The sequence below is a fragment of the Seriola aureovittata genome, chromosome 6, assembly GCF_021018895.1.
Source record: "Seriola aureovittata isolate HTS-2021-v1 ecotype China chromosome 6, ASM2101889v1, whole genome shotgun sequence".
NCBI lineage: Eukaryota > Metazoa > Chordata > Actinopteri > Carangiformes > Carangidae > Seriola > Seriola aureovittata.
The window spans coordinates 11,189,694-11,216,590 of NC_079369.1; the positions used below are offsets into that span (position 1 = coordinate 11,189,694).

At 39.9% G+C, this 26,897-nt stretch overlaps 3 protein-coding genes across 6 annotated transcripts in view; 2 read left to right on the plus strand and 1 right to left on the minus strand.

Moving 5' to 3' along the window:
• The window catches only part of tpm4a (tropomyosin 4a), a 21,731-nt gene extending 4,566 nt beyond the window's left edge, over window positions 1-17,165 (plus strand). Inside the window, exons 1-8 of one of the 4 annotated variants that reach the window (XM_056379567.1) lie at window positions 2,739-3,299; window positions 11,534-11,667; window positions 11,890-12,007; window positions 12,113-12,183; window positions 12,297-12,372; window positions 13,488-13,550; window positions 14,026-14,095; window positions 14,891-15,126. In XM_056379567.1, the coding sequence (XP_056235542.1) occupies window positions 3,168-3,299; window positions 11,534-11,667; window positions 11,890-12,007; window positions 12,113-12,183; window positions 12,297-12,372; window positions 13,488-13,550; window positions 14,026-14,095; window positions 14,891-14,973 (747 nt within the window). In that variant the 5' untranslated portion in view covers window positions 2,739-3,167 and the 3' untranslated portion in view covers window positions 14,974-15,126. Of the gene's footprint in view, window positions 1-2,738; window positions 3,300-11,533; window positions 11,668-11,889; window positions 12,008-12,112; window positions 12,184-12,296; window positions 12,373-13,487; window positions 13,551-14,025; window positions 14,096-14,890; window positions 15,127-15,734 lie in introns of those variants that run through there. The other 3 variants (XM_056379566.1, XM_056379565.1, XM_056379564.1) reach the window with 3 other exon arrangements.
• On the minus strand, window positions 17,010-18,688 carry LOC130171511 (40S ribosomal protein S27-like). The gene is made up of 4 exons (XM_056379570.1): window positions 18,530-18,688; window positions 17,956-18,064; window positions 17,743-17,853; window positions 17,010-17,633 (listed from the first exon to the last, which is right to left on the minus strand). The coding sequence occupies exons 1-4, from the start codon at window positions 18,533-18,535 to the stop codon at window positions 17,605-17,607; spliced, it is 255 nt and encodes an 84-aa protein (XP_056235545.1). The 5' UTR covers window positions 18,536-18,688; the 3' UTR covers window positions 17,010-17,604.
• A 679-nt stretch (window positions 18,689-19,367) lies between these two features.
• Window positions 19,368-25,543, plus strand: LOC130171510 (ras-related protein Rab-8A). The gene is made up of 8 exons (XM_056379568.1): window positions 19,368-19,543; window positions 20,069-20,129; window positions 21,325-21,385; window positions 21,837-21,914; window positions 22,113-22,202; window positions 22,334-22,399; window positions 22,901-22,951; window positions 23,096-25,543. Exons 1-8 carry the CDS (start codon window positions 19,420-19,422, stop codon window positions 23,183-23,185), a joined length of 621 nt encoding a protein of 206 aa, XP_056235543.1. The 5' UTR covers window positions 19,368-19,419; the 3' UTR covers window positions 23,186-25,543.
• The last annotated feature ends 1,354 nt before the right edge of the window (window positions 25,544-26,897 follow it).

Genomic DNA, 26,897 nt, shown 5'->3' on the forward strand with positions numbered 1-26,897 from the left:
TCTGATGCACGTCCATGAATTCCCCTCCACATGTCACTTATTAGAGGCAGCAGTCAAGTCATTACACAACTGAATTCACACAGAGAGCAGAGATTGGAAACCTGGAGGGGGCTGGGAAAGCAGAACAGTGAGCCAAAGACCCCAACAAGCAAGTAGTTATGATCCACAAAAAAAACAGCCCCTACATGGACTATTGCTGATATTTAGGTCATCACAGTTCACTGCCAGCTCAAATAGCCAGACAAAGCGTCTGTCTGTGGGTCACAATATTTGCACACAGGATATAAAGGATAAAAGTGGCCCCATGCAGTCTTAATGCAGGTGTTGATAACAACTTTCACCACAGCAACAGTTACTGTTTTCTGGGGAAAGCTGGACTGTGGTGGCTGGCCGGGCAGGGAAAGCAGAGAGCAGGCGGGGGGGGGGGGGGGGGGGCTCTGGTATGTGAGGAATGCAGCCAAGGCAAACAGAAAGCCCCACACTCCTGTGTCTAATGAAATCAATGCTTCCAGCTTTTCCGGTGCAAGGGGCAAATCACAGACTCAATCAACAGATGAACAGCCGGACTGAATTTGAGCTGAACCTGAGCTGAGCTGAGCTGAGATCTCCTGGCCTTGCTCGCCCATCCACCCAACATGTTTGCTCTCAGGGCCGATCATAGGAAACAATGAGGATAAACACGGGCAGGGCTGGCAGAGAGACATGAAAGATGGAGCATAAATCTGATTTACACGGACACAATGGACATTATCTGTGGGCAGGCATAAATGATGTTTATTTGCTTACTCCCCCAAGACAAACTCTGACACGGTTCCTCAAAAATACAAAGATTTATGATAGATATTGCGCACATAAAGATTCATTACAGCAGGTTTCCCAAGAGGTAAATAGACATAGTGTCTCACTCAGCCTATGGCCATGTGGTTAGTTTGCTGCATGCTGAGACATGTGTAACGTTTCATTCATTCACTGTTCAAATGTCACTGACATATCACCGCTCAACACAATGGCCTGAGTTCCATTAAAATATGCATTCTTACAATGCTTGAAATAACAATAACAGCAGAAGTAAACTGACTGGGAGGATTATTTATTCTACCCATTAGGAGATAATGAATATAATAATAATAATAATAATAATAATAATAATAATGATAATAAACTTATAAAAGCATCCCTCACAGACAGAAAAACTAACTTTTTATATGTATAATGATCCACAAGAGAGCTCGATTGGTTATTAACATTTCACTGAATGCAGGCATCATATCTCGAGTCTCGAGTCCCCATGTGTTTGAAACCAAGTCGCGGTTGAGCGCCCATTACCCGAGTCAGTCTGCGTCATCAAAGTTGTGTTTGAGTGAAGTTCCAAGGCTCCAGTGCTGCACTCTGGCAAAGTCAAAGAGCTGACATACAAATAGAAAAGGTCTACATTAAACACAAATGACACAGCTGTCACCATTTCAAAGTGAGTTTATTGTGACACAATAGCCAAACACATGCACTTAAAAGCATGCACACAACTGAAAACAAACAAAAAAAAGTCTGAGGCACCAACTTCCGAGTCAAAATGCAGTCACTGCTCGAGTCTGAGTCCAAGTCTGAGTCCAAGTCTGAGTCCAAGTCTGAGTCCAAGTCTGAGTCATCGGTGCTCAAGTCCAAGTTGAGTCCTGATTTTCAGAACTCGAGTCTCACTCCTGGACCTGAGTAGTCTAACTGATGCTGCATTCTTGTTGCCATAATATTGGTATTTTAGATTTTAAAAAATCAGATATCACTATATCGTCATTTTGTTTACATAAAAACATGTTTGTCGAGGTTCCCTTAGATGTGGTGATTAAAGAAGAGTGACCAACATACTGTATGAGCTGAGAGACACTGTACACTGTGCACTTTCTAAATGACTCTTTGATATTTCTGTACTGCAAATTGACTGAAGTTCTCTGATACCGAAATACACTATAAGCCAATAGTTTGTAATATGCTGGTCCAACTTTACACAATATATTACATTATCTTCTCACTGATTCTCAAACTTTTTAGCCTGTGCCCTTTATAATCATGTCAACTATCATGTTAACCACTAGTTGGTTTAACCAAGAAGTGAAGTTCCCTTATGTGTTTCTCTTATTTTTGACCATTTTGAGTCATAATTTAATACATATCTCCAGTATTTAGCTTGGAAAAATATTTTTTAAAAAAACGAACAAATCTTGTCTTACAGCAACACACACCAGTCAGATTTATTTTGCAACCCCTTGGAAAGTCCTGCCCCCAAGTTTTGGAACATGAAACAGTCTCAGTGAAATGTTGGAGAAAATATAGTCATATTGTCATGCAAGGTGGACACTTAGACTGAAGATGGACACTTAGACTGGAGATGGAAATTTAACGGCGAAATTAAGTTTAAAGTGGTTGAAGTTTGTGAGTGACATCTAAACTATTGACACTGACCCTTTCCAATGAATGAGCATAAGTCATCCTGGCCTTCCTTTTTTCCCTGCAAGTCTCGTAGCACTGATCACGTCAGTCACAGGGATCAGTTTTTACACACACACACACACACACACACACACACACACACACGCACACACGCACACACACACACACACACACACACACACACACACACACACACACACACACACACACACACACACACACACACACACACAATGGCCCCGCCCCCTCTGACCTCATCGTCCCGATCATCTCTCTCCTCCTCCCTCACCACAGTCTGGCGCTCTCCGCTCTCCTCACCGCGCAGCTTCACCAAACCTCCTCCTCAAACTCAAAGCGTCCGGACCAAAACTGCCACATTCCTGGGGACAACTTTCCACACTGCTCATGAACTTTACATTCCTACTGACCAGAAGAAACAATTGGAGAACACCTGGACACTCTTACTTCCTGGTTATATAACTTTTGTTGCACTTGAACGAATCCTTTACATTCCAAAGACTTTGGCCCCGGACGGACATCGATTTTACTTTCTTTCGAAATCAACGATCAAAGTCGTTTTTCTTACCATAACATTATTATTCTGAATTGACCAAACAAGCAGGAGGCAGCAGCCTACGTTTTTGTTGCTCAACCCCAAAGTAGTCTTAACTGTGTGTGTATTTTTTCTACGTGTAGTCTTAAATTAAGTAAGAAAACAGTCCAGAATGGCAGGTATGAACTCTCTGGATGCTGTGAAGAGGAAGATTCAGTGTTTGCAGCAACAGGCCGACGACGCAGAGGAACGGGCTCAGGTCCTACAGAGAGACCTGGACATTGAACGGGAGCTCCGAGAGAAAGTGAGACAAATCAAATCCTCTCTTTTTTTTCTCTTCTTTTGGCTCTTTCCCTCTGTCATAACCGCCCTCTCGTTTTCAGCTTGTTGTTTCCCATTAAATGACATTAACGTCTTCATATCTTCATATTCACCGTGAAAAGTCTATGTAGCTCATGTCATTGATTCATTCGCGGGCGTGATTGTGCCACAATGCAAGGCGTTGGTCTCTAATGAAAAAAAGTTTGGATTCCTGCAGGTCTTTGCGCATGCTCAGTGTTGTCTGAGTTACAGGCCGCTGTAAAACTACTGTGAATAATGTGCACCACGTAGACAGCATTGAACCTATTGTGCAAAATTGAATTTAACTATTAGACTCAATGACCAAATTACTTCTTATGAATACAAATAATGTTATTACATTTTCATGAGGCTATAATTGTAACTACCTATCAGTTTTTAGAATTGCCGACATTTAGATTAATGGATTAATATTTTCTATCATCCAGTCAAATTCACTTTTCACACTCTTAATGGCTTGCTCACTGGCACTTCAGCAGGGTGGATGTGTGCCAGCAGCAGCTGCATGCTTGAAGGTCTAACCACCAGGCCACCGTGCCTCCACAGATGATAGGAAAATAGAGGGCAAAGCTAAAAGTATGCCTACTCTGTTATTAGGGATTCAAAGGACTGTACACTAAAAAAAGTGCCCTACTCAACTAGAGCTGAAACAATTAGTCACTGAATTGATTAGTGGGTCAACAGAAAATTTATAGGCAACAATTTGCTGAATATCTTCGGGTTTTGGGCTTTTGGTTTAAAAAAACGAGACACATGAAGACGTCACTGTGGGCTCTGGGAACTTGTGATGGGCATTTTTTTTGCTATATACTGGCAGCTTATAAATCAAACTCGTAATCAGTGGATTAATCAATAATGAATGGATGAATAACCATTACTCGCAGCCCTATTATGTGTTTACATTTCAGCACATAGTATCAGCAGCAGTTGCACAACCGGGGCTGTAATTAGCACAAGTCATTGCTGAAGCTCCACAAATGTGTGGTTTCACAAACTACACGCATGGAAGTGACTCATCTGTTTCTTCTGAGCACTCGCCCAGCTCGGTCACCTGTCTGTCTCTTGACTCTACTACCCACATCCGAGTTTTACAGCTTTACACATAGAAAAGGTTGAGACTGTTGGGAAAAAAAATGCTGAGCAGCAGAGATAGGTAACAGTCTTGACTTGTTTCACATGTTGCTTTATGGCATAAGGTGCCATGTCCTTTGCATAGGAGCTGGTTAATGACAGGACAAGTAGAAAGATTCAAGGAGCGTGGGAGGGGAAGGTGTGGCTGTAAAGATATGGCAGCTGAGATGATGAAAGGAGCAGGCCTGCTGCAGGACTAACCCCTTTTGTTACAGACTGCCTATTAGGTAACAGGGCACCTTTTTAATTTGACAACTGGGCGTTCGCTCAGCTTGTGGGTAATCATTCTGATGTCAGCTCGTACATTGACATCAGTGACATTAGTAATCATTATTTTAAAAGATTTATGTTCTATAACTTTGATGTTATAGTTTTCTGTTTGTTACTGAATGACTGGGACATTTGAAGTACAGTGACTCTTAAAGTGGAAACAGTAAATGAGACCGTTAGTTATACATCTCATATTACTTTCAGATGGTAAATGAGATTACTGTGTCATTTCCTGTCACTTATAAGGTGGCAAACATGAGTATAGTAACAGCTGAAGAGTTACAAGTGGTGACACTCACATGAGTTTGTAGTCAAAAATTATTTCAGCAATTGATTTAGCAGACATCACCACTGTTTTTTATATATTAATTCACAAACGGTAACACTTTACTTTGACTGCCCTATATACCAAATTGTTTTTAATGTAGTTACATGCAGGTGTTAGGACATTGTAAAGGACATTATATGTCTTTATTCTGTACCGAGCACAGGAGGCGTTAAAGTCATTGACAACTCCATCAATAAGCATTTATAAAGGCCTTATAGCTGTGTACAATTACACTAGAATGTGTTATTAACTTATTAAGTGCGTGTGTACTGCTTGTTAATGCAAAATATAACGGTTTAAAACTGTCCTTTATCTGCAGAATGGAAATGTTACATTAAGCTCTTCCATTTCATCCCTGTCAGCTTTAACGTGTAAAAGCAGTTTCAGCTGTCACACATCTCACTCCATGTGCACTCAAAGCCAAACAGAGCAGTGCGTTTGTGTGGCAGGGTTGCTGTGGTCCCATATGGGAACAATTTGCCCAACCTGGAGTTATTCCTTGGCACAAAAACTCTTTCATAGGATCATGGGGAGATCAAAACAGGAATCTCGCTGAGTGTGTTAAGGTAATGAATCATTGTTTGAAAATGCGGAGGTAACAGAAAAATAAAACAGTTGGCCACATATCTCACTAAAAACTAAAAGTAATTGCTTTGTGTTATTTCTAATGTGGTTAAGATGCCTCTTGAGACATTACTCAACCGCGCAATAATGCTTTAAGGCTCTGTCAGATTACACAAACATAACATAGGCTTGAAACACTGGTTTGACCTGCTTAGATGTGTTTTATTTACGGTAATTATTCTCAATGAGCTGTTCAGTTTTCATAGTACTCACAGCAGTCACACACTTATATTGTATGGTGGTTGAAGGTTCAGCGCTGAGTCAGGCCAAAGATCATTTGTACTTCATTCACGGCCCTGAGAGCTGTGTGATGAACCAAATTAGCTGCTTTTTAAATTTGAGATAATACTTTTAATTCTGTGATCAACATGCTTCAATTATTATGATAATTTGAGTCTAAATGAAGACTTGATTAATTAAAAAAAAACAGTCACGTTATTAAAAACAGCAGTAAAAGATGAAAAATGGCACAGAATCAGAAGCTTAAACGTTCATGTTGCCATCAGAAAACATACTAGTTTCCATGGTGATATTTAGTGTTACCACATAGAATGCAGAAAAACAGTTTGTGCCGTACCGAGCCATGTCTAAAAATGGATTAAAAAGGGAAGTGGGACTCTAACCTCCTCCGAGGTATTAGCTTTGGGAAGACTGTCCCTCCCAGGATGTCGTCTGCCAACTCTGGTCCGGCACTTCCTGTGCTTCTACTCCAAACACTTCCTGTCCCTGAGCTCCTGCCCTGATCAACAGGAAGATTAGTGCGTGGCGGACTTTGTGTTTCTACAGTAGTTAATGGTGATCCGAGTAAGTAGTGAAGTGAAAGTCTAAAACTAAAAAAAAACATAAATCTCCACATCAGCTCCCTATAAGTTAGTCTTCTACTGCAAAACTGAATCTGAAAGGCACAATGAAGTTGTTTTCTACATACTTGAAAACTGTACTGATTTTACACCGCTTACATCTCATATTGAGAGGCAGTTGCAGTTAGTAATTTATAAGTAGCGCTTACCAAGTTGTCAAAATCAACTGAAGGTATCATCTGTTTGCTGATTTGTGTCCTTAGTGTGCCTTAAAGTTTTCTGCGCTAACAGTCGAACAGTTGGGTGGAAAGAATTACTTCCTAGTGTCACTGTTTTCTTTGGACTCTCTCCCTGAGAATAGCTCAACTTTCCAGATATAACTGCCACATGTGGATACTTTTTGGCAGTCGTTGGCATTCTGGGGAACACTTCCATGTTACTGGCTTGTGGCTTAGCTGATCATGCAGGCCAAGGTTGCGGGTTGTAGCTCAAGCGAGGAGTAGAATATATTTGTACAGTCTGTGCTAGCACAGCTAAATTAGCTATAACGTCATTAAGGAGCATTTAGAGAGTGGAAATGAGCAGCTTTCATATAGCATGGAGCAGTGTGTAAACCATTTAAAATCCAACACATTTGTTTATGGATGCATGCAAGCTTCAGTGAGACACTTTTAGGATCTCTGCATCTGTTAGCAAGTCAGTGCTAGTACCGCATAGTGGAAATGGAATTCGTTTAGCCTGAAAGAACCATATAAACTTTTATTGAGAGGATGTTTACTTGACCTGTGGGTAGTTAAATCTCCTGCCCTCTATTTGTCCAGAGACCACACGATTTAACACCTTTTCTGTTTTCCAAAAATATCATTAAGATTCATGTTTATTCCAACAAAACCAAGAACTTTCTGAATCCTGAAAATTTTAGTTCCTGACATCATTTGTGGATTCCTATCATTTGTCATTTGACAAATTGGTTTCAGTCAACTCCTTGTCAGGGTTAGACACTTCAGTATTACTATGGCAGTGCTCGAACTAAAGCCTCTAACAAGATCAAGATCGATGTGTAAGTCAGAATACTGTAGAAAAATGCAGACGAACTACATTGTGCACAGAGAGAACTCATTGTGATGCTTGTCTGGAAGTTTAATGACCTTCTTTTACATATCATACCTCATGACAGGCTAGCTTATACTGTATGCAGGCGTCTTTGCATGCCAGATCTATATGGGAAAAGATTATACACTCTCACAGACACACATTCACATTGAGAATAGCGAGCAGCAGTGTCAGGAATAACTTCCCCTGAACCCCAACAGCATTGTGCAGCTCATTAGCCCACTGCCCTGGAATCAGCCAGTAATTAGATTCCTCTTTCACTTGTCCTTGATCTTGTCTCTAATACATGTAATACACTCAGGTATTTCTTAAGTCAGTCCCAGTAGAGCTGTGCTGTATCTTCAAGTCACATTGTAGACTGTTTACTGTGTGGAGGCAAACGAACATTAGATAGTCCAGCAGTGACGGAGAGGTCAGTTAAAAAGCACGCCAGAGTGAGTCCTGTATTCCACCATATTGTAGTGTCACCTATTGATGCAGCTGAGAATGGCCCATGTTTAAGGAATAGCTCGACATTTTTGGGAATACACTTATTTGCTTTCTTGCTGAGAGTTAGATGAGAACACTGATACCCCCCTCTTGTCTGTACAGTAAATATGAAGCTACAGCCAGCAGCCAGTTAGCTTATCGTAGCATAAAGCCAGGAGACACAGGGGAAACAGCTAGTATGTATCTGTCCAAAGTGACCTCTAAAGCTCACTAATTAACAAGTTATATCCAGATTGTTTAATGCATACAAAATGTGTGTCTTCTACGAGTGACAATAAAAATGTTATATTAGGTTATACCGCACTTTTTCCATTTTACGCTTTTACACACACTGATTTTTGCACATATTAAACAAGCCAGACATCATATGTTAATCAGTGAGCCTTAGAGGTGCTGCTGTTTCCACATGTTTCCAGCCTTTATGCTAAGATAAGCTAACAAGCTGCTGGCTGCAGCTTCATATTTACGGCACAGGCAAGAGAGCGGTCTGAGTCTCATCTAACTATCCCTTTAGCAATCTTATTGCTATTGTGGCTAAATGCCCTTTAGCAAGGCACTAACTGGTCTAGGGTAACTGTTAAGTAAGCATCAATTATTGGAATACCATTCACCTCTTAGAAAGCTCTGGTGTTACATATTAAACCAGCTTGATAACAGAGCAGCTCCAGTATCTTTTACTCATATATGTGTCTGTGTGGATGTGTGCTTGCTGCCACAATCTCACTGATACTCCAACACAAACCCTCTCCATAGTTTGTTTTACCATATAAGGCGGTGCACGTCCCTGGCAGCTGGGGAATGCAAAGTGGGTGCTAAAGGAAGGGGCATGGCCAGAGAGACAGAGAGAGAATACCGACTCTGAAAGAAAGAACAATCAAAGGGAGGAAATGAAAGGATGTTAGGCTGCTGACTTCCTGTCACCTTTTTCAAGATCCTCATTTCTAAAGTCACGCTATTATCTATTCTTGTTGTAAAGTCACTCGATTTAGAAATTCTCATTCCTTGTGGCTTTTACCTTAACATTACAGTTCTGTTAATTATTTTCTGGTGCAAGAGCTCAGAATACTTTTCAAACAGCATTTCTATCCTTTTAGCGTTGGTGAAATGATTTTCTGAAGCTGCTGAGGGGGAAGTATTTTCAGCAGTATCTTCAGGATTTACAGGAAAAGTTCTAGTCTTCTTCAGTCATAGCTCAGTGAATTAGAGGCATGAGAGTATGTACTGTACACGCCCAAGTTTTTTTTTTTAACTTGACACAAGGCCGTCTCTGTCGATAAGGGAATTCCCCCCCGTGATTGTGAAAATCTGATGCCAGATAAAGCACCAGGTTGCACACATTTGATTATGAGCGTAGATATACTACCACCATAGTGGTATATAAGCTCAGTCTTTAGTTTTTGTGTTTGCGCGTTGCTTAACAACAAACATTTTACTGGGCAGGAAACTAGCTGGTTGGTAACTGGTAATTATGTGAGTGTGTGTGTGTGTGTGGCAGAGATTGACAGAATGAGAGTGTCTGTTTGCATGTTTGCAGAGTTTGTGTGTCTGCGTCTGGAAGTGCATTACAGCATCTGATGTGCCAGTGTAGCTGACCTAAAGCTCATGAATGGCATGTTTGTTTGTGCGCGGACGGTATTCTTCACAGCACATTGCTTCACTCAGGCCTCAGGAAGTAACTATATCTGTTATTTCAGGCTCCAGTTTAATTCTGTCCAACATTTCTCACCAGCCAGATGTAGTGTTGACAGATGCAGACCTGTGTAGAGGACATCACTGATGAGATTTCAAGCTGTTTCGACCGATTTATGACATTTTATTCATTCCGTGTTGGGCCAGGTTTTCCTCTGTCAAGCGCTGGTTGTTTTAAGACAGACACGTCAATGCTAGCTCAACAGACATTTCCTGTCTCATATCAGCAGTCTCCCCTGGCAGCTCTGGGTGCAGCGGGGCAGGACCTGGGAGAGGGCGAAAAAGAACCAAGGGAGGGGAGGGGAGAGAGAGAGAGAAAGAGAGCTGGAAACACTGACTGGCTAGTCAGCAGTCTAAGATGACATGGGGGATGACATAGAGAAAATGTTGAAAATTAAAACGAGGCCAGTGCCAGCTACCAACAAGCAGGAAACCATGCCTTCATTTCCTGAAATATTGAGTTTATGACAGAATGGAAGAGTGGACTGGATTGAGGTCTATTTATTCTCAGCACCAACAGACTAAATAACTCTTTTCCAACGAGCTTTCTGAGCTCTCTGCTTCTCTGTTACATTTCCTCCTCGATGCCAGTCCTTTCTGTTTTTTTGACTTTGTAATATGTACAAATTGACTCATCTACCTGTAAATTTACTGTTGATCTGACTTCTGGACCGAATGGCTAGCTAATGAGTCACTGACCTACTAACGGCTGCCTCGCAACTGTGCACAGAATAATGTCTGTTTGAAGAAATCCTCAGCCACTTCATTTTAGGAATAGGGAGTAAACTTGCGTGAGTACTCTGGGTTTGAATGAATGGTTCAGTAATGCAACACTTTGTTCAAACGTGCAGTTATGTAGTGCTCTCTGGTCGTAAACTTAAGTCTCTTTGTTGTAACCTTTGTATGAAAACAGAGTTGGGCTGGTTTTCAGTTTGAATGCGGCTCCCTAGGAGGTGGTGGTTGGATAAACTCCCCAGCCAGCGGGGAGGAAATGCCTGTATAGTTGTCTGTTTGCTTTCTTTTTCCTCTCTCTGCCTTTGTTTACCAAGGGCAGACGAGAAGAACCCCATTTGTCCTCCCTACTTGCCCCAGTTTTGCATTCACAGCCCCCGGAAATTGAGTTTTTGCAAGCATTTCATTGAAATCTGAAGTCCAGCGATCTTCAGACATTAAGAAGGATTACACTCTGCAGCCAGACTCGGCAGTTAGTCCTTGAGTTTCATCAGGAGACTGTTTATAACAGGTAGGCTCTGCCTCTATAGAAGATCCTCCAAGGACCTCCAGCTGTCTCTGTTTCAGCTATTGATTTGTGAAACATGAGCGACCCCAGAGAGAGCATGGAATTGAATATATTTTAGTTCACTTGCAGTCAGGCTTCCTGTAGAGTCCTGTAGAGGGATCGCATTGAATGTTTTTTAGCTGCCTCTTTTCCAAAAAGGCCGTTTATATCTTCTGGTAACTGTTTGCAAATATTTAAAACAAGTCTACAGGTTGTTGTTCATCATCTCTATCCAGCTGTCCGTACCTCAGTTCATATTTTCTGTCTGGCTGTGGACTCCCCCCACTACCCTCTTTGTGCTTTTTCTTCCTCTTCCTATTTTAAGGAGGGCAACAAGGGGATGAGAAGATAAGTTTGGATGATTTAAAGTTGAATGAATGAATGACTAAAATTCTCTCTCCTCCCCTTTTCTCTCTCTCTCTCTCTCTCTCTCTCTCTCTCTCTCTCTCTCTCAGGCGGAGGGTGATGTAGCAGCTCTGAACCGTAGGATCCAGCTGGTGGAGGAGGAGTTGGACCGAGCCCAGGAGAGGCTGGCCACGGCACTGCAAAAACTGGAGGAGGCTGAGAAGGCTGCAGATGAGAGCGAGAGGTCAGTATAAATCATATTAGACCATTATCCACCTTGATATACTTTGCACGTTTCATGTAGGGTGGATTGGAATTTTGATTATTGCAATTTTCTGTGTGTGATCATGTTTTACCTAATTTATTGCAACCGCCTGTCTCTGACGAAATACATAATCTCAAAGCTTATTTGTATATATGTTTGGAATCATTGATCTCTGACCTTCTCTGCGTCTTTTTCATTCAGAGGGATGAAGGTGATCGAGAACCGAGCGATGAAGGACGAGGAGAAGATGGAGATTCAGGAGATGCAGCTGAAGGAGGCCAAACACATCGCAGAGGAGGCTGACCGTAAATATGAGGAGGTGAGCAAGAAAAAACTCACATCCCTAAATTAGGATGAACTCCACATTTATATTCCAAAAAGTCCAAAAATGTTTCCCCTAAAGATTTAATGTTTTTCGCCCCAGGTGGCTCGTAAGCTGGTGATCCTGGAGGGAGAGCTGGAGAGAGCTGAGGAGAGGGCTGAGCTATCAGAATGGTAAAACTAATGAACACCCGAATACATCAATACATATACGCACAGATACACACATGCCCTCACCCGTTTCTCTTCCATTAAAACCAAGCATATGTCTATGTTCATCTCTGCAGTAAAGCCAGTGACCTTGAGGAGGAGCTGAAAAATGTGACCAACAATCTTAAGTCCTTAGAAGCCCAGTCTGAGAAGGTGAGAGTGTCATGTGAATGATGTGAATTACGAACTAACCCAAATACATTGTCAGATATAACACTACTTTTTTAGCCTCCCTCCTGGAGTTTTCCTACACAGGAAAATGCAGCAGATTTTAGCAAACTTTCATTTTGTATCCAGTAATGTGCAAGATAAACATTATTTCAGGCCTATGTGGAAGGCTAGCTGCACATTATGAGGAAAAACCTTTTGTTTACCAAGTTAGGATGCATTCACGACTCTGACAATATTTCAGCCTGCCAAAAGCCAATACATCAGTGGTAAAACTGTACTGTTGAGACAAAGCTTACTAACACTGGGACTGCTTTCATTCTTCCTCACAAACACACACAAACAACCTAAATATATACAACAGTATATTCTGAACACCAGGTCTGGCACCCAGCATGTACTCATTTCCGCTTCCCTGTAGCCTATCATTTGGGCTGTTCTCATGGCTCAGTGGACAGTAATTTGAGTGACTGTGGAGGGATACCACATCACCAAAGTATTGTTTCAATCTACCTTCATCACAGTTGTGTATCATCAGGCCGTACTTACAAACCTAACCTTTTATTTTCCCCTCAGGTTGTTTAAATGGAAACTTGAATGTATCGAGAGTGCAAGATTGGACCTCCGTCACTGTTTAAATACATGTTTGCAAAGTACATGACAAATTAGCCACTGAGGCTGTTTTTTTTTTAATATATTTGGAGTTAATTGCCACATAATGTGTTTTAGCATATGGGAAGCAGCAGCCGGCAAAGACCTGCAGTACATTCCTCCCTGGGCACAGACAGGCAACATGACAGCATGCCAGGCTTCACCACATGACTGCTCCCCTTTAGCGAGTCTGCCTTCGCTTTGTTCAGTCAGGCCTGCCATGGCTGGCATCACTGCTCAACTTGTTCCCCGGCCAGGCCAACACCTCACCGCTTTTGTGCACCAGCCTCCCTTTTTACATATCATTCCTGAAAGGGAGTGGCTCTGCAGCTCACTTATAATTATAATGATTGGATGATAGTATGTGATAGGTGGAAGCATGTGTGAGTGTGTATTTATATTTCTGCCACTAATTAGATAACATTATTTATCTGTGTTTCTGTCAACAGTACTCAGAAAAAGAGGACAAGTACGAGGAGGAGATCAAAGTTCTGACTGACAAACTGAAGGAGGTGAGATCCTGGTTCTAGTGATCCCAGGAAAGATTTCATAAAGAAAGCTTGTACTGCATGTATTGTATGTTTTTAGAGTGAAACAAATAAGCAATACCACATATAACTGAAGCCAACATAACTGATGCATGTCATCTCCCATCTCATCCTCTATCCTTACATTTCCTGTCTTTGTTTACTGTATACATTTTTACGGCAGAAATGCCAGAAAATAATCAACTTCTGTCAAGTCCACTTTTTGTAACACATCAGATTGTTCATTTTTGTCATTAAATGGATGATTTTAGCTGCTTATGATTCATTTTATCAGCTTAATATGAATTCAAAACCTAAATGTAAAACGTCATTTTTTTGATTACTTTGGAAAGTATGGAGATCCTCTGGAAAACCTACGCTGTATCAGTCGCACATGTTGCATTCATTGGTTGGAGCTTGTTATGTACCGTGTTACATCCTGTGTCTGTTTTCCTGTCAGGCTGAAACCCGTGCAGAGTTTGCAGAGAGGACAGTGGCCAAACTGGAAAAATCCATTGATGACCTGGAAGGTATGAGACTAACACTACTCACGTTAAAAAGTGTTGAGGATTTGCTCCACTTTGCATCAAAATGTACAACTTGACATTGAGACAGATATTAAGGCAGTCAGCAGCATCGCTTGTCTTTGAGAACAGTTTAAAGCCGGTCATCTGGGCCCAAGGTTACATTCAGTGTCAATAAATTAGGAGGTTTCATTGTTGATGAACCAGAAGCAGAGAGTTTAGCATAGTTTCCTGTAGGCCACAGCCTAGCTAATCATAATAGGGCCAACATCTTATTGCACAAATGCACAATGATATGGTTCAGCTTGACATAGATCCCAGAAGGAGTGTCCTATTTCAGCATCACTGGAAATATTGTCTGTGGAAAGGAAAGGGTTCCCTGCCAAACCTATGGAAAGTCCTTACCTAAGACAAGCTAATAAAAGACCCTTGTTTCTGAAGGACAACTACTCCATGTCAGCCATGTTGAAGAGAAGACAGAATGCGCCCAGAAGTTTTTAGGTCTGCATTATTTAGTTGTTGGCCCACAAGCAGCTGAGTTTATGGAATTATTGGAGCAGTTTTATGAGACATTTAGAGTTCACCCAGCAAAAGAACCGCAAGCATAATTAGATGTGCATCATTCTTTCTTCCAAGCAATTTCTGCATCTTTAAAAAGCCTGACCTATTTTTTTTGTCTTCTGCTTCCTCCCTCTGCTCTTTGCCTCCATCTGTCTCTCATTCTCGTGCTGCTTTTGGCTTGTTTGTGTCGCTGCTGTCCTTGACACCTGCCTGTACTTCCTGTCGACCTCTGACCTCCAGATGAATTGTATGCTCAGAAGCTGAAGTACAAGGCCATTAGTGAGGAGCTGGACCATGCCCTCAATGACATGACATCTCTGTAGATGCTTTGACCTCTCTTGTTTCTCTCTGCCTCTCATTTCCCTTTTCCTGTCCTCTGAATGTTTGGACTCATCGTCTTCTCTCTGTGGATTATATGTGCCTTCTGTCCAGCTTACTATGCAAAGAAATTAATTAAAAAATCTTTTTCTTTCTTACTTTGCAGCTTATGTCTCTGTTCTTGATAATCCATACTAGCATATAGCTTGGTGTAAATTAGAACAGTGAAACATTTAATCCATATTTGTACAATGTTATACAATTGGTTGTTACTGTACATTGTCCATCTGATTATCAGTTACACAAGGTGAGCTCTTCTGGTGAGATTTACTCTGGTTTTGGTGTGAATTAATTCAGTTTCAATCCTCTTAGACCCCTTAAAAAAATCTAACGTCTTTTTGATATTTTCTGATATATAGCCACGTGTGTCCATAAAGTACGTACTGATATCAACATCATTTACACAAGGTAGCATTTAATACAATGGATGTCTCGACGGTCATCCAAGAAGTCCATACACGGTATTTTACTAACAGTCCCTTAGTCAGCAGTTCATGCATGGAAGGCACTGTGGTGTGGTTGAATTTTTTGCATGTGGCACAACTTAACCAAAGTAGTTATGCAAAACATCTGTCCAGTATAAGAGTGCTCTGTACAGTTTTTCAAGGGATGCTGTTTGACAAACCTACGAAGCAGAATGAATTAGCATGACAGTATGTTTGTGATGGTCAAGGGTTCACCATGTCACTTTTCTTCCTGTCTCCAGACAAATTATCACATGCCAAAGAGGAGAATTTGGGCATGCACCAAGTCCTGGACCAGACCCTGCAGGAACTGAACAGCTTATAAACACACAGAGAGGAAACTGGAGAGGATGAGATCGTCGCGTAACATTCCATTAAATGTTCGACTCCATTCCACATTTCGAGCTGTAAAATCTTTATTCCCCCACATAAAAGGGGGATTAACTTAATGCTTGTCCCTTGATGTTTTTTTTTTTTTTTTTTTTTCTAAGGCACACTTTATTTCTTTTCTTTTTTTTTTTAAGATGCGAGGTCATTCTGAAACCATCACCTTTTTTTTTTTTTTAAATCTCGGGCTGTGATTGCAGAAATAATTTTTGACCACTCATTTAGAAAGAACTGGCAATTAATACACCCAAAGAAACAGATTTGGTCACTCAACCACTTACACCGGCTCAATTTTACATTTTTTGTGCACATACATTAAGCCTGAGTCCGATTATATTAATACATAGGCTACAGATGGTATTGGGTTTCTTTCAGTCTACATTAGTAGTGGCTCTCAAGTGCCACCCAGTGGTGATATGAAGTCAGTCAAAGGTTGTTTTTCTGATCATGCTGTAACACCTGAAGCGGCTACAAGTTAATGGACATTCGGCTCTTGTGTCTCAGCAGTGTCCTAAATATGTCTTTATACAGCAAGATGGTCAAATGGACAGGTGACCTTATGGAAAGGTTTCATTCATAAATAAACAGGTCAAGGCACATGCTGCTCAGTCACAGTAGGCTTCTTTACATTTAATTTAAAAGTAATGCCTCCTCTGCCTGATCATCCTGAAGCTGACATGTTGAAGATGCACAGAATATTTTCAGTGCATCATTCTTCTTCTTCTTCTTCTCCCTTTGTGGTGTGGGAGTGTCTGTGCAGAAACTTAGAGCTGCGCATGTACAGTATCTAGGCCATGAGGTAAATATCTAATCTGTAGTACCTTTCCTTAAGCATAACCTGATCATCGACACCATCTGCATCATTGCCAACAATATGCCATAATGTAGCCAATATTTACTAGATTTACAATATATTGTATTACATGAGTGAGCTAAAACCCAAACCACTGGAGGCTCAGTTAAATTTTGTCAACCATGGATACTTATTGTATATAATAGAATAATGTTAGGTATGTGAGAAGTTGTATTGTTTGATTCTTTTTTGGGGAGGGGGGGTTTTTTTCATTTACACCACTTCTTTTTTTGCCAGGGGAACTCTCAAGACCAAAGAACACACATAAGACAGACAATAAATTCTTAAAATGTTTTATTTTTGTTTGTGATGGTCATCATGGTTTCATCTGGTGCCAGGGCCATGAAAAGTGCCTCACATTTGATCGAGGCTGTTTTGAAATATTTCATTCACCAACCCCCTCTATGCCAATCTAATAAATGTTTTACAGAAATCATGACTCCTTTGACTTTTTGTGCATTTTGATGACTAAAACATGTTTCAATGGTAGTAGTTAAAACTACTCTACATCAAGGTCAATTCAATTAATTTGTATAGCGCCAAATCACAACAAACATTATCTAAAGGCACTTTACAAGATAAGGTCAAGATCTTACAAGTGCTTCATCTTATCATTCTGACATACATACAATTCAATCTGAGCATATGTTTATACTCACAGCTCCTTTTCTCTGCTCTTTCCCATTTAACCCCACAGGGGGAATTCAATCTCACTCCACATTATCAAGATACAGATGGAAACAATCTCTCTGCTAAGAATATGTTTTGGAGGGTGCAAATAGCCACACTTTTAATCATGGAGTGTGAGACTCAGACTCATTTATCCATGGTTCATATTACTGTCTGTCATGGGTGTTCAGGTTGATTTCTGCTCAGGAATATTTCCGTCTGAAGGCGCAGCCTAGATTGAAAAAAAAGGAAAAATTTTAGTATCTCATCAGACAAAAAAGTGAGCTAAACTCACTGATTTATATAGGTGGGAAAACTAACAATATATACACTTTTCTCACCAGCAGTTAGTTTGCATTTCCCCCCTTGTGGTTGGCAGAGGATTAAAGAGCAGCCCCGACAAGGTATCACAGTCTGGGCATGGCTGAAGATGGTGGTGACCCTGTAGCAGCCTGGAGAGTATTTAAAGATGAATGTGAATAAACCACTTTAAAGTGCATCATTGGTCCAAAAGTACATTAGAAAATCAAGGAGGAAACCAGATGTGTCCTTACCAATGCATTTAACATCCATGAAGTAAGAGTTGGGACTCTGCACCAGCCTCTTCTTCTTGTGTCTTCTCCTCTCCTCTGTGAAGCTGGGCTGCATCAGATCCTTGGCCAACTGCATTGGAGAGAACAGCACGATTTAGACATTTGTCGTTGAAAGGGTTTAATTAACTTTTTTTTTTTTTTACCTATTCATTAAATGACAACAATTGAAACAATTATATTTTTTAATTGTTTTGCTTATACTCTAATGCCCCCTACAGTCTGTTGAATGAATTGCAATTCAGAGCAGGTACACAGACATGTCCAGGCAAGCCCGGGCATCTTCCCTGACAGACAGCTATACCTTTGTACTGAATGCAGGCAATGATTTATTAACACATATAAATACAGTAATGCTATACACCCCACTTATCAACCGACTAATAAATCTTCCCCATTCTGTTTACATAATGTTATGTTTAGAAATGAATAACACACTATCCCAGCAGCTTTCTGTCAACTTGACCTGATTCACAAGTTCTAACGTTTCTAACCGAAGAAAAAAAAAATATATAGCAAAATGACAGTTTTTACTTACAGGCATTTTGCTCAGATCTCTCAACGTTTTTGTCCCAGGCAAGAATAAATTAGTACAGTGCAATATGAAGAAGTGCGCCTCTCTAAACAAAGTCACAAGTTCGTTGTTGGTCTGAAGATGAACGTTGATTATCAAGTACCGGAGTTGACCGAGGAGGCGGGGTCTTTCTCGTTAGGGGAGGCGCAACAGATGAGAACATAATTATATCACTTTAATAATTACTTTGATAAATACTTATAAATAAAGTTGTTTTTTAAGTAGACTATGGGGTCCGGCCCATCCTCAGTCTCTAGACCATCACCTGTGATGACAGATCCACCTTTCTCCATCTCATGACCCTGGTCTCTGTGTATACATTTTGTTTTAGGATCTCAACTGCTTACATTTATATTGAACTCAATTGTGGATAAGCTATGTTTTTATGAAATTGCTTAATGTCTTCTGTGTTTCAAGTAGGCATTACATAAAATTAGCTCACAGAAAACCTACGAGGTGTTTTTGTTTGGTTTTTTAATACAGACTTTTATACTTTTCAGCAAGTGAAACTAACTTTAGCGTGGGTGCAATGACAAGTGTCACTGATAATAAATAAGAAATATTTCGTCCCATTTCGGTTGACTTCATAACACCGCACGTAAAATTACTTGATATCTAGAGAGAACACCTATCTCTTGTTAAAGACTTATTCGCTTTGCCATTAATTAACAATAAACATAGTCCGGGTGACCATAGATGTCAAAACGAGCACGCCCAGCGGGGACGCATCAGACTTCCGGAGCCACGACGACAGAGAAGAGTGGCAGTTGATTTGACCACACGGCAGCTCACCGCAGTGACGTCTCTGTCTTCACACCGGGCGGGATATCCGCAGTAGTAAGCTAGCTAATAACATGGCGAAGACTTACGATTACTTGTTTAAACTACTTTTAATCGGCGATTCAGGCGTCGGAAAGACCTGCGTGCTATTCAGATTTTCAGAAGATGCCTTCAACTCAACGTTTATCTCTACTATAGGTAAGAAAAGTTGTATTTAGTGGAATTGTATTGGCCGAGAAGTGGCATAAGAGCAGCCCATCCCGTCGTGCTAATTTGTTGCTAACTTTTCTGGCTAGCGTTCATGTTGTGCTAGTGGCTAGTCAGGAAGCAGCCCAGCCGGCTTGTCAGAGGGGCTTTTCCATAACCGTCAGTGATATTGTAACTGGCAGAGATGCTTGGAAAGCATCTGGATGTATGGTGTTCCCCAAACAAGCTGTTACGTGAACATTATATTCACATTAATTATGACAAGCTGAGCTAAGAAGCTACTAAGTCTGTCAGTGAGCTAGCGTTAACGGGCAGTGTCATTTTTTCTCATGACTAGCTGCCTGTACTTTGCACTCTCCCTGCCAACGTAACAGAAAGTATTAATGAACTTGACAACCACTCTGTTCCTCAAAAGACATGCATTACCCTAACTATCAGCGTAATGCCGAGTAAAACTTGGCACCACATCATCCTCAGCGTTTGTTCTTAATGTGGGTGAATAATGTGTTTTTGCAGGTATTGACTTCAAGATCAGAACAATAGAATTAGATGGGAAGAAGATCAAACTACAGATATGGTAAGAAAGTCCCCCTTTCATTTCACAGCTTGACTGAAATATTCAGATATGGAGGAAAATTAACACTCAGTTGCCAGTTTATTTAAACGAAACTATTGCAACTATTGTCTAATGCAACAGGCCTGCTGTAATTCCTAGAAAAAGATTGACATTTTACATTGCTTTACATTGGGAGGTGCTTTTAATATTTAGTCTGCCCTGTTTGTAAACTTGGTGGACAATATATTAGAAACACATCCCAGTATAGCTGCCAAAATGACCCCTCTAAAGCAGTATAAACAAAAACTGAACATTATAGGAGTATTGCATCATTGGATTGTTTCTATAGACTGCATTCGTTTTAGCTGGATTTACCTAATAAACTAGCAACTGAATGTGAACTGTCTGACCATTGTACAGCGTGACAAAAACTGCATGTTCTAACAAGTTATGTTGATGTGATATCACCAAAATCAAATATCATGCCATTATTTATTGGACACTTATTATGATAATAGGGGCCTGTAAAACAATGAGTAAATATATTGTATGTTGGATTAAAAACTATAACCAGTGTTGCTGACTGGTTTTATGATATACAAAATTATAATCTGTGTCACCTTTACTATTAAACAAGGCAGTAAATTTTGTACCATTTTTGTGTCCTCTGACAACACCCACGACTTCATGGTTTTCCCTGTATTTGGTATAGTTTTCTCTAATTATAAAATTCTAACTGATGTGACACCAGTCTATCCTCAGCAAACACTGGTATAGTAAAGGAATGATGTGATGAATATTCTTACTTGTTGCCTTACTAAAAATGAAATGAAAAGATCAATATTTGGTTTATTTCTGTGATCTGATACAGCTGTAGCTCGTGATATGTTCACCTGTGCACAAAGACTGGAACCAGGGGCAAAAAAGCCTAATGCTGTCAAAGGTGTATTCTGGCACTCTAGAGCTGACATATCTAAGCCATGTGTGTGTCTTTAATACTTGTAGAAGAAATAAATGAGATGTGGTTTAAGGAGCAGCTAGCATTAGAGCAATGACTTGGACAACAACATCTGTGAAAGTCTTGTCCTTTTTGGCTTCAAAGTTGCTGGTTTTGCAATTTTCAACAAAAAACTATTTCATTTGAATGTAGCTTGCTGACTTAAATACACAACTTTAAAACAGTTTGTGATGTTTCAAAAATGTGTTTTCTGTGTAGGGATACAGCAGGACAGGAGAGGTTCAGGACCATTACAACAGCCTACTACAGAGGAGCCATGGTAAGTTGCTTTGTCATCCTTGCAACTCATGCAATAGTGCAGATCATCTCTGGGACCTGAGTCTGTGGTGGCCATCTCACATCTGAGCACTTCTGCTGAAACCTTTTTCAAAACCACACCCATGTGGGAAATCAGTGGTGTGCTCAGTGGTATTATTATGGTATTTTTGTTAGCCTCTCCTTTAGTTCAAGTTTAACTAGATGCCTGTGTGTTTCTTACCTTAGAAACCTGATTGATCCTTGTTGCCTTTGGTATTTAAGTGCCTCGCTTTCACTTGAGGCTGCACAATCATAAAATCCATCACTAATAAATGTTGACATTAACAGCAGAAAAGACACAGACGGTTAATTTCCAAGTCCGTCTCAAAGAACTAGTGAGAGTTAGTAAGGGATGATTTCACTGTGTCTGGCTGCTCAGTCATCTGAAGTCTTCTCCTCTATGAACTCACCAGGGCATCATGTTAGTGTATGACATTACCAACGAGAAATCCTTTGACAACATCAAGAACTGGATACGGAATATAGAAGAGGTAAATATTTCACATTAGTTAAATGTGTGTGGTTGTGTGTTTGTGTGTATGCTTGCCTTTGTACAAAGACTGCTATTCACCTCTTCTGTGTTTTATTTTGAAATTGTTATTTACAGAGAGCTAAAGAGTATTCATAAATCTTACACATTTTATTTTCAATTTTCCTGTGTGTTCACCACATCAATGTATCACCCACAGCATGCCTCAGCAGATGTGGAGAGGATGGTCCTTGGGAACAAATGTGATGTCAATGACAAGCGACAGGTGTCCAAAGAAAGAGGAGAAAAGGTGTGGTGATAAATTTGAGAAATAAGTGCACTGAGAACTTGATTAAAAAGAACACCAGAACCTTGCTCTCTTACCGTACATATTTATTATCTTTACTGACATTGATTCTGTCTCTTTTCTCCTGCTGTCAGCTGGCGCTGGAATATGGTATCAAGTTCATGGAGACCAGTGCAAAGGCGAACATCAATGTGGAGAATGTAAGCTCACACCTTTTCTGCTATTGTTCATTCACAGTTGAAAGTATTGTTACTAAGACTTGGTCATTTGGTCTGCATGTTTAGCAAGAACAGACTTTGAGTAATCCACTGCACAGAAGGGATTAGATGAAGTTGTTACCTATTTATATATAACAGTTCAAGGATAGACTACACAATGGCTGCAGACCATAAAGCAAATAAAATACATGACCTCAATACAGTATATTCCTCTATGATGCTTCTTATTTATTTAGGTATCCTTGGTAGCTGAAAAATACAATCAGCTAATCAGCTAGTTACCTGGGCTCCACATATCACACAAAACACAATATTCATGCCCTTGCAATACAATTATTGATGATTAAGAATCAATCAAGTTTCTTTTTGTGTGGTTTTGTTGCTTATATTTGAACCCATAACTTTCCTTGTTGAAAACCACTGGTCCACCTCGAGTCACTACCATTATTATAGTTTAATTTGTTTACCTGTTTTCGTCTGTAGGCCTTCTTAACCCTCGCCAGAGACATCAAAGCAAAAATGGACAAGAAGCTGGTAAGAATGTAGACAAGTGGAAACTTAACTGCTAGAAACCTGGCAGTATTGTATGCAGTGGTATGGTGTGGTATGTGTATTATGTCATGTAATGGTGTTTTTGCTGTTCTCATATCTGTGGTTTCTCATGTGTGTGTATTTTAGGAGGGCAACAACCCACAGGGCAGCAGTCAAGGAGTAAAGATTACTGAGCAGCCCAAGAAAAGCAGTTTCTTCCGCTGCACACTCCTGTGAGGAGACGGGAGTGTCGGCATCCACCATCGCCTTAACTGTGTCCCCCACTGGACATAACTGGACAGAGCACACTCTGATCTTTCTCTCTTTTATCCTCCTCCACTCGTCTTCCTCCCTCTCTTTCTGGTTTGTCCTGTGCTTATCTACTAGGAACAACATAAGTTTATTGCTACCTTGGTTTACCAGTCTTCCTTTGGCACCTGTGGATTTAACTATTGTGGCCTCTGTTACATGCTAAATATCTTCTTTTTTTTTTTTAACAGTTGGTCCTTAGTTCTGTTGTTTCAAATTAATTCCTTAAATCTTATTGACTTTTAAAGACTCCGTGTGAGACAATAAGAGTGATCAAACTGTTTTTGTAAGTAATTGTTACTTGCCTTTCGGTTATTATCCTACAATAATGTCTGATGCCTAGGTGTTTTTTTCACTTGTCACATGGTGAAGTCTTATTTATTCAATCCTTATCTCCAAAAATAGCCCAAAATATACTTCCAGAATATGCTTATTATTCCAATGGGCTTCCTAATTTTTATATACTTAATCTGTCGAATAATGCAACCTACTGTATGTCTCCAAGGTGTTCAGAGTACAATCCCAGTTGAGTGCAGTTTTTTTTTTTTAACCATTGTACTACATGTATACGGACTGGGTGGCCAAGAATTCTATATATCCACATTAGGTTAAAGAAACGTGTAAATATGTATTATTGATTATGATTCACCATATGAAACAGTAGTGCCAGTGCATTTTACTCATCATATCAGCATTGGAGTTTACATGTCCTCTGTCCACCTTTTCCACTCATGTCTTTCTATTGATTTCTTAGGCTGAAACATTCCATTATTTCATCTTGTGAACACTTTAATGTGCAATGTAGTGTATTTAGAGTCCAGATTTTGTCTATCTTAAGTATTCAGATGGTTGCAGTAAGGCTGGGTTCTTGACAACATATGCTTGTTTTAAGGGCACGTGGATTCCGTGTGTAGTTGCTTTCCTCATTCTAGGTGTTGCAATGTATTCTTAGGAAAATAAGACGTGTTTAGGATTGAGGAAGACAATTGTTTCATGCACTTCTACAGTTGGACTAGCAATACCTAACTCTTAACACCTGGAGGCAATGCAGTTACACAGCAGTGGCACAGAAGGAATCACGGCGATAAAATCATTGTTTTATGCATTCATACTTCTTCTAGTTGTCAGTTCCAATGGGGGAGCTGTTTTTTTCTGGGCCTTGGATAGGGGCTGTGCTGTAGCAGTATTTATGGAGTGAAACAAAACATAGCACCAAATGACAAAGTGCCCTTTTATGTTCCTATTGATTATGCACTTTTCCTTTGTACTTTCTGTAAAGAAAAGTTCTTAACATTTGTTGACTGTGTTTGTTGCAAGTCTTAACTGAAAGCAAAGAATATTCATGCACAACTTCTCCCTGTACCTTATCTGGGATTCCTGAAAACATTTGAGCACTGACATGGCCTTTGATTTAAAGACGTTTTTCCTCATAACAACATTCCCATGTCCCCCCCCCCCCAGCTTTTTATACATTTGCACCCCTATTGATGCTTTTGGGAACCCCAGATGCCCCCTACCCCACATTCTCCCAGTCTTTTTCTCTTATGCCCTCCCCTCTTCCACCTCTTTCCAGATATCCCATGTCCTCTTTTGGCCCAGTATCATGGCCGTCTGAACTATGCATTCTGAATGCATAGAAAACCTCAAAAAGCTTTGCACATTTGACTTGGTGAGCTTTATTTGACATTAGAAATGTGCATAGGATTCTCACTGTTATTTTCTGCTGTCACTCCAAATTCTATTGTATTTGGTTAGGTTGATTTGTTTAGGTGTAAGAATTTGAAATTAATTGAAAGGAGGTTCACCTCAGATATTTTCTGGTGAGAGCAAATTATTTCTGGTTCTGCTGAAATGAGTCTGCAACTGCATAAATATTAACCTGTGGATTGGAATTATCATTGTTCAACTTTGAATGACTTAACTCTAAAGTTTCAGCACTATTTTTGGTTAAACTGGCTTTTCCAGATATAAAAAAATGCAGTTTTTGGACTTGAGTTTTGCTTAAATTTAGTGTGTAAAATGAATTTTTCTGTTGATTGGAGCCATTTGTAATTCTCTCCCATTTTAAATCTGCCAGTTCTCAGTCAGCGCATCTTCAGCAGTCCTTAACTAAGTTTGGATTTCATTGCTCATTATTGATAGATTTCATGGGGAATAAATAAAATAATTCAGCAATTGTAAATAAGATCTACAATGATTGTACTGTAGTTTCATAAATCTTATTGATCTACACCTTTTGTAGATAAGTGTACTTTGATGATTTATTAAAAATGAGATTCTTAAAAATGTTTGCTCACTTTATTATATTTGCACCATTTATCATTGGCGATTTGTGTATATTAAATATGTAATATGATATCAGGGAGTTAATTGTGTTGCTAATGTTTGATATTTTTAATTTGAGTTATAATCAGAAAATGTAACCAGAGTTTTGTTATAAATTATTGAATGCAAACAAAATTAAATTGTAATTCTAATCTAAATTAACATTTTTAATTCAGTTTTACTTCAGTATTTATTTTCCTTTACTTGGATTACCTATAAATATATATATATGTATATATACATAATTATTATTTTTACATCAAGATTCATTCTTTAATTCCTGGGAAACTGATGAAAGTCTCACAATGTTAAAGAAAGTAATAAAAAAGATTCTGGTCCTTTGACTGGATTCATACCATCCATTCCAAAATGCCTTCCACCAAGTTTGATGCAAATTGCCTCAGTACTTTTTGCATAATCCTGCTGACAAACACGGGTGAAAACACAATCTCCTCAGCAGAGGTAACAATGGTGACATTAAATAAACCCTCATGATCCATGAATAGACATCTAGGCACTCTGTCTCCTAAATTGGGATTAAGACACTTCTGTCGGTATACCCACCCTCTGGGACTGCTTGGGCCTGCACCTGTTGCTGCCTGCTCTGTACTACATTGTAACTTTGCACGGCACCCAGAGGTCCATGGAGCAGAGAGGCGCAACTGATAGCATGATGCATAAAACTGACTCTAGTCACCTACAGTACAGTTTAAAAATTGTTTTCAGGTGGTGGCATGTCTATGTTGGTTTGTTTGTATATAAATGGAGAAGGGCACCACAAAAACATTTGCACTGGAGATCATTACTTCCTCTTCACACAGCAATGTGGAGAGAAACCATGCTACAAAGACTTTGACATTTTATTTAGTTATTTTTCATTTATGCTATAAGTGGGAGGGAAACTTCCCAGCTTTGTTCTCTACTTTCCCCAAAATGGTCTTCAAGTATTTCCAGGAATTTTCAGTGACTCACTTAATCAAACAGCTAATATGTCAGCAACAAAAAAACCACCAAAGACCATGAACCTTATTGTCAAGGTACTTCCTGTTTGTGAGGTTATCTGACTAGAACAGCGGATGGAAGTCAGAGCTGCCTTTGGACATGCAAAGATTTGTCAGTATTAGCATAGTATCAAATAACCAGACAACCTGAAGCATTTCTACTTTCTCTAAAAAAAAAATCCACACATCATAGATGATATAGTTTGTGGTGTTGTTGTATTGCATTGCATTAGATTGTAATGGAATCCTGTTGAACAACACAACGTCATTAAACAGCAGTTCCTGCCACTTACTAAGAAGACTGTAGTTGTGTT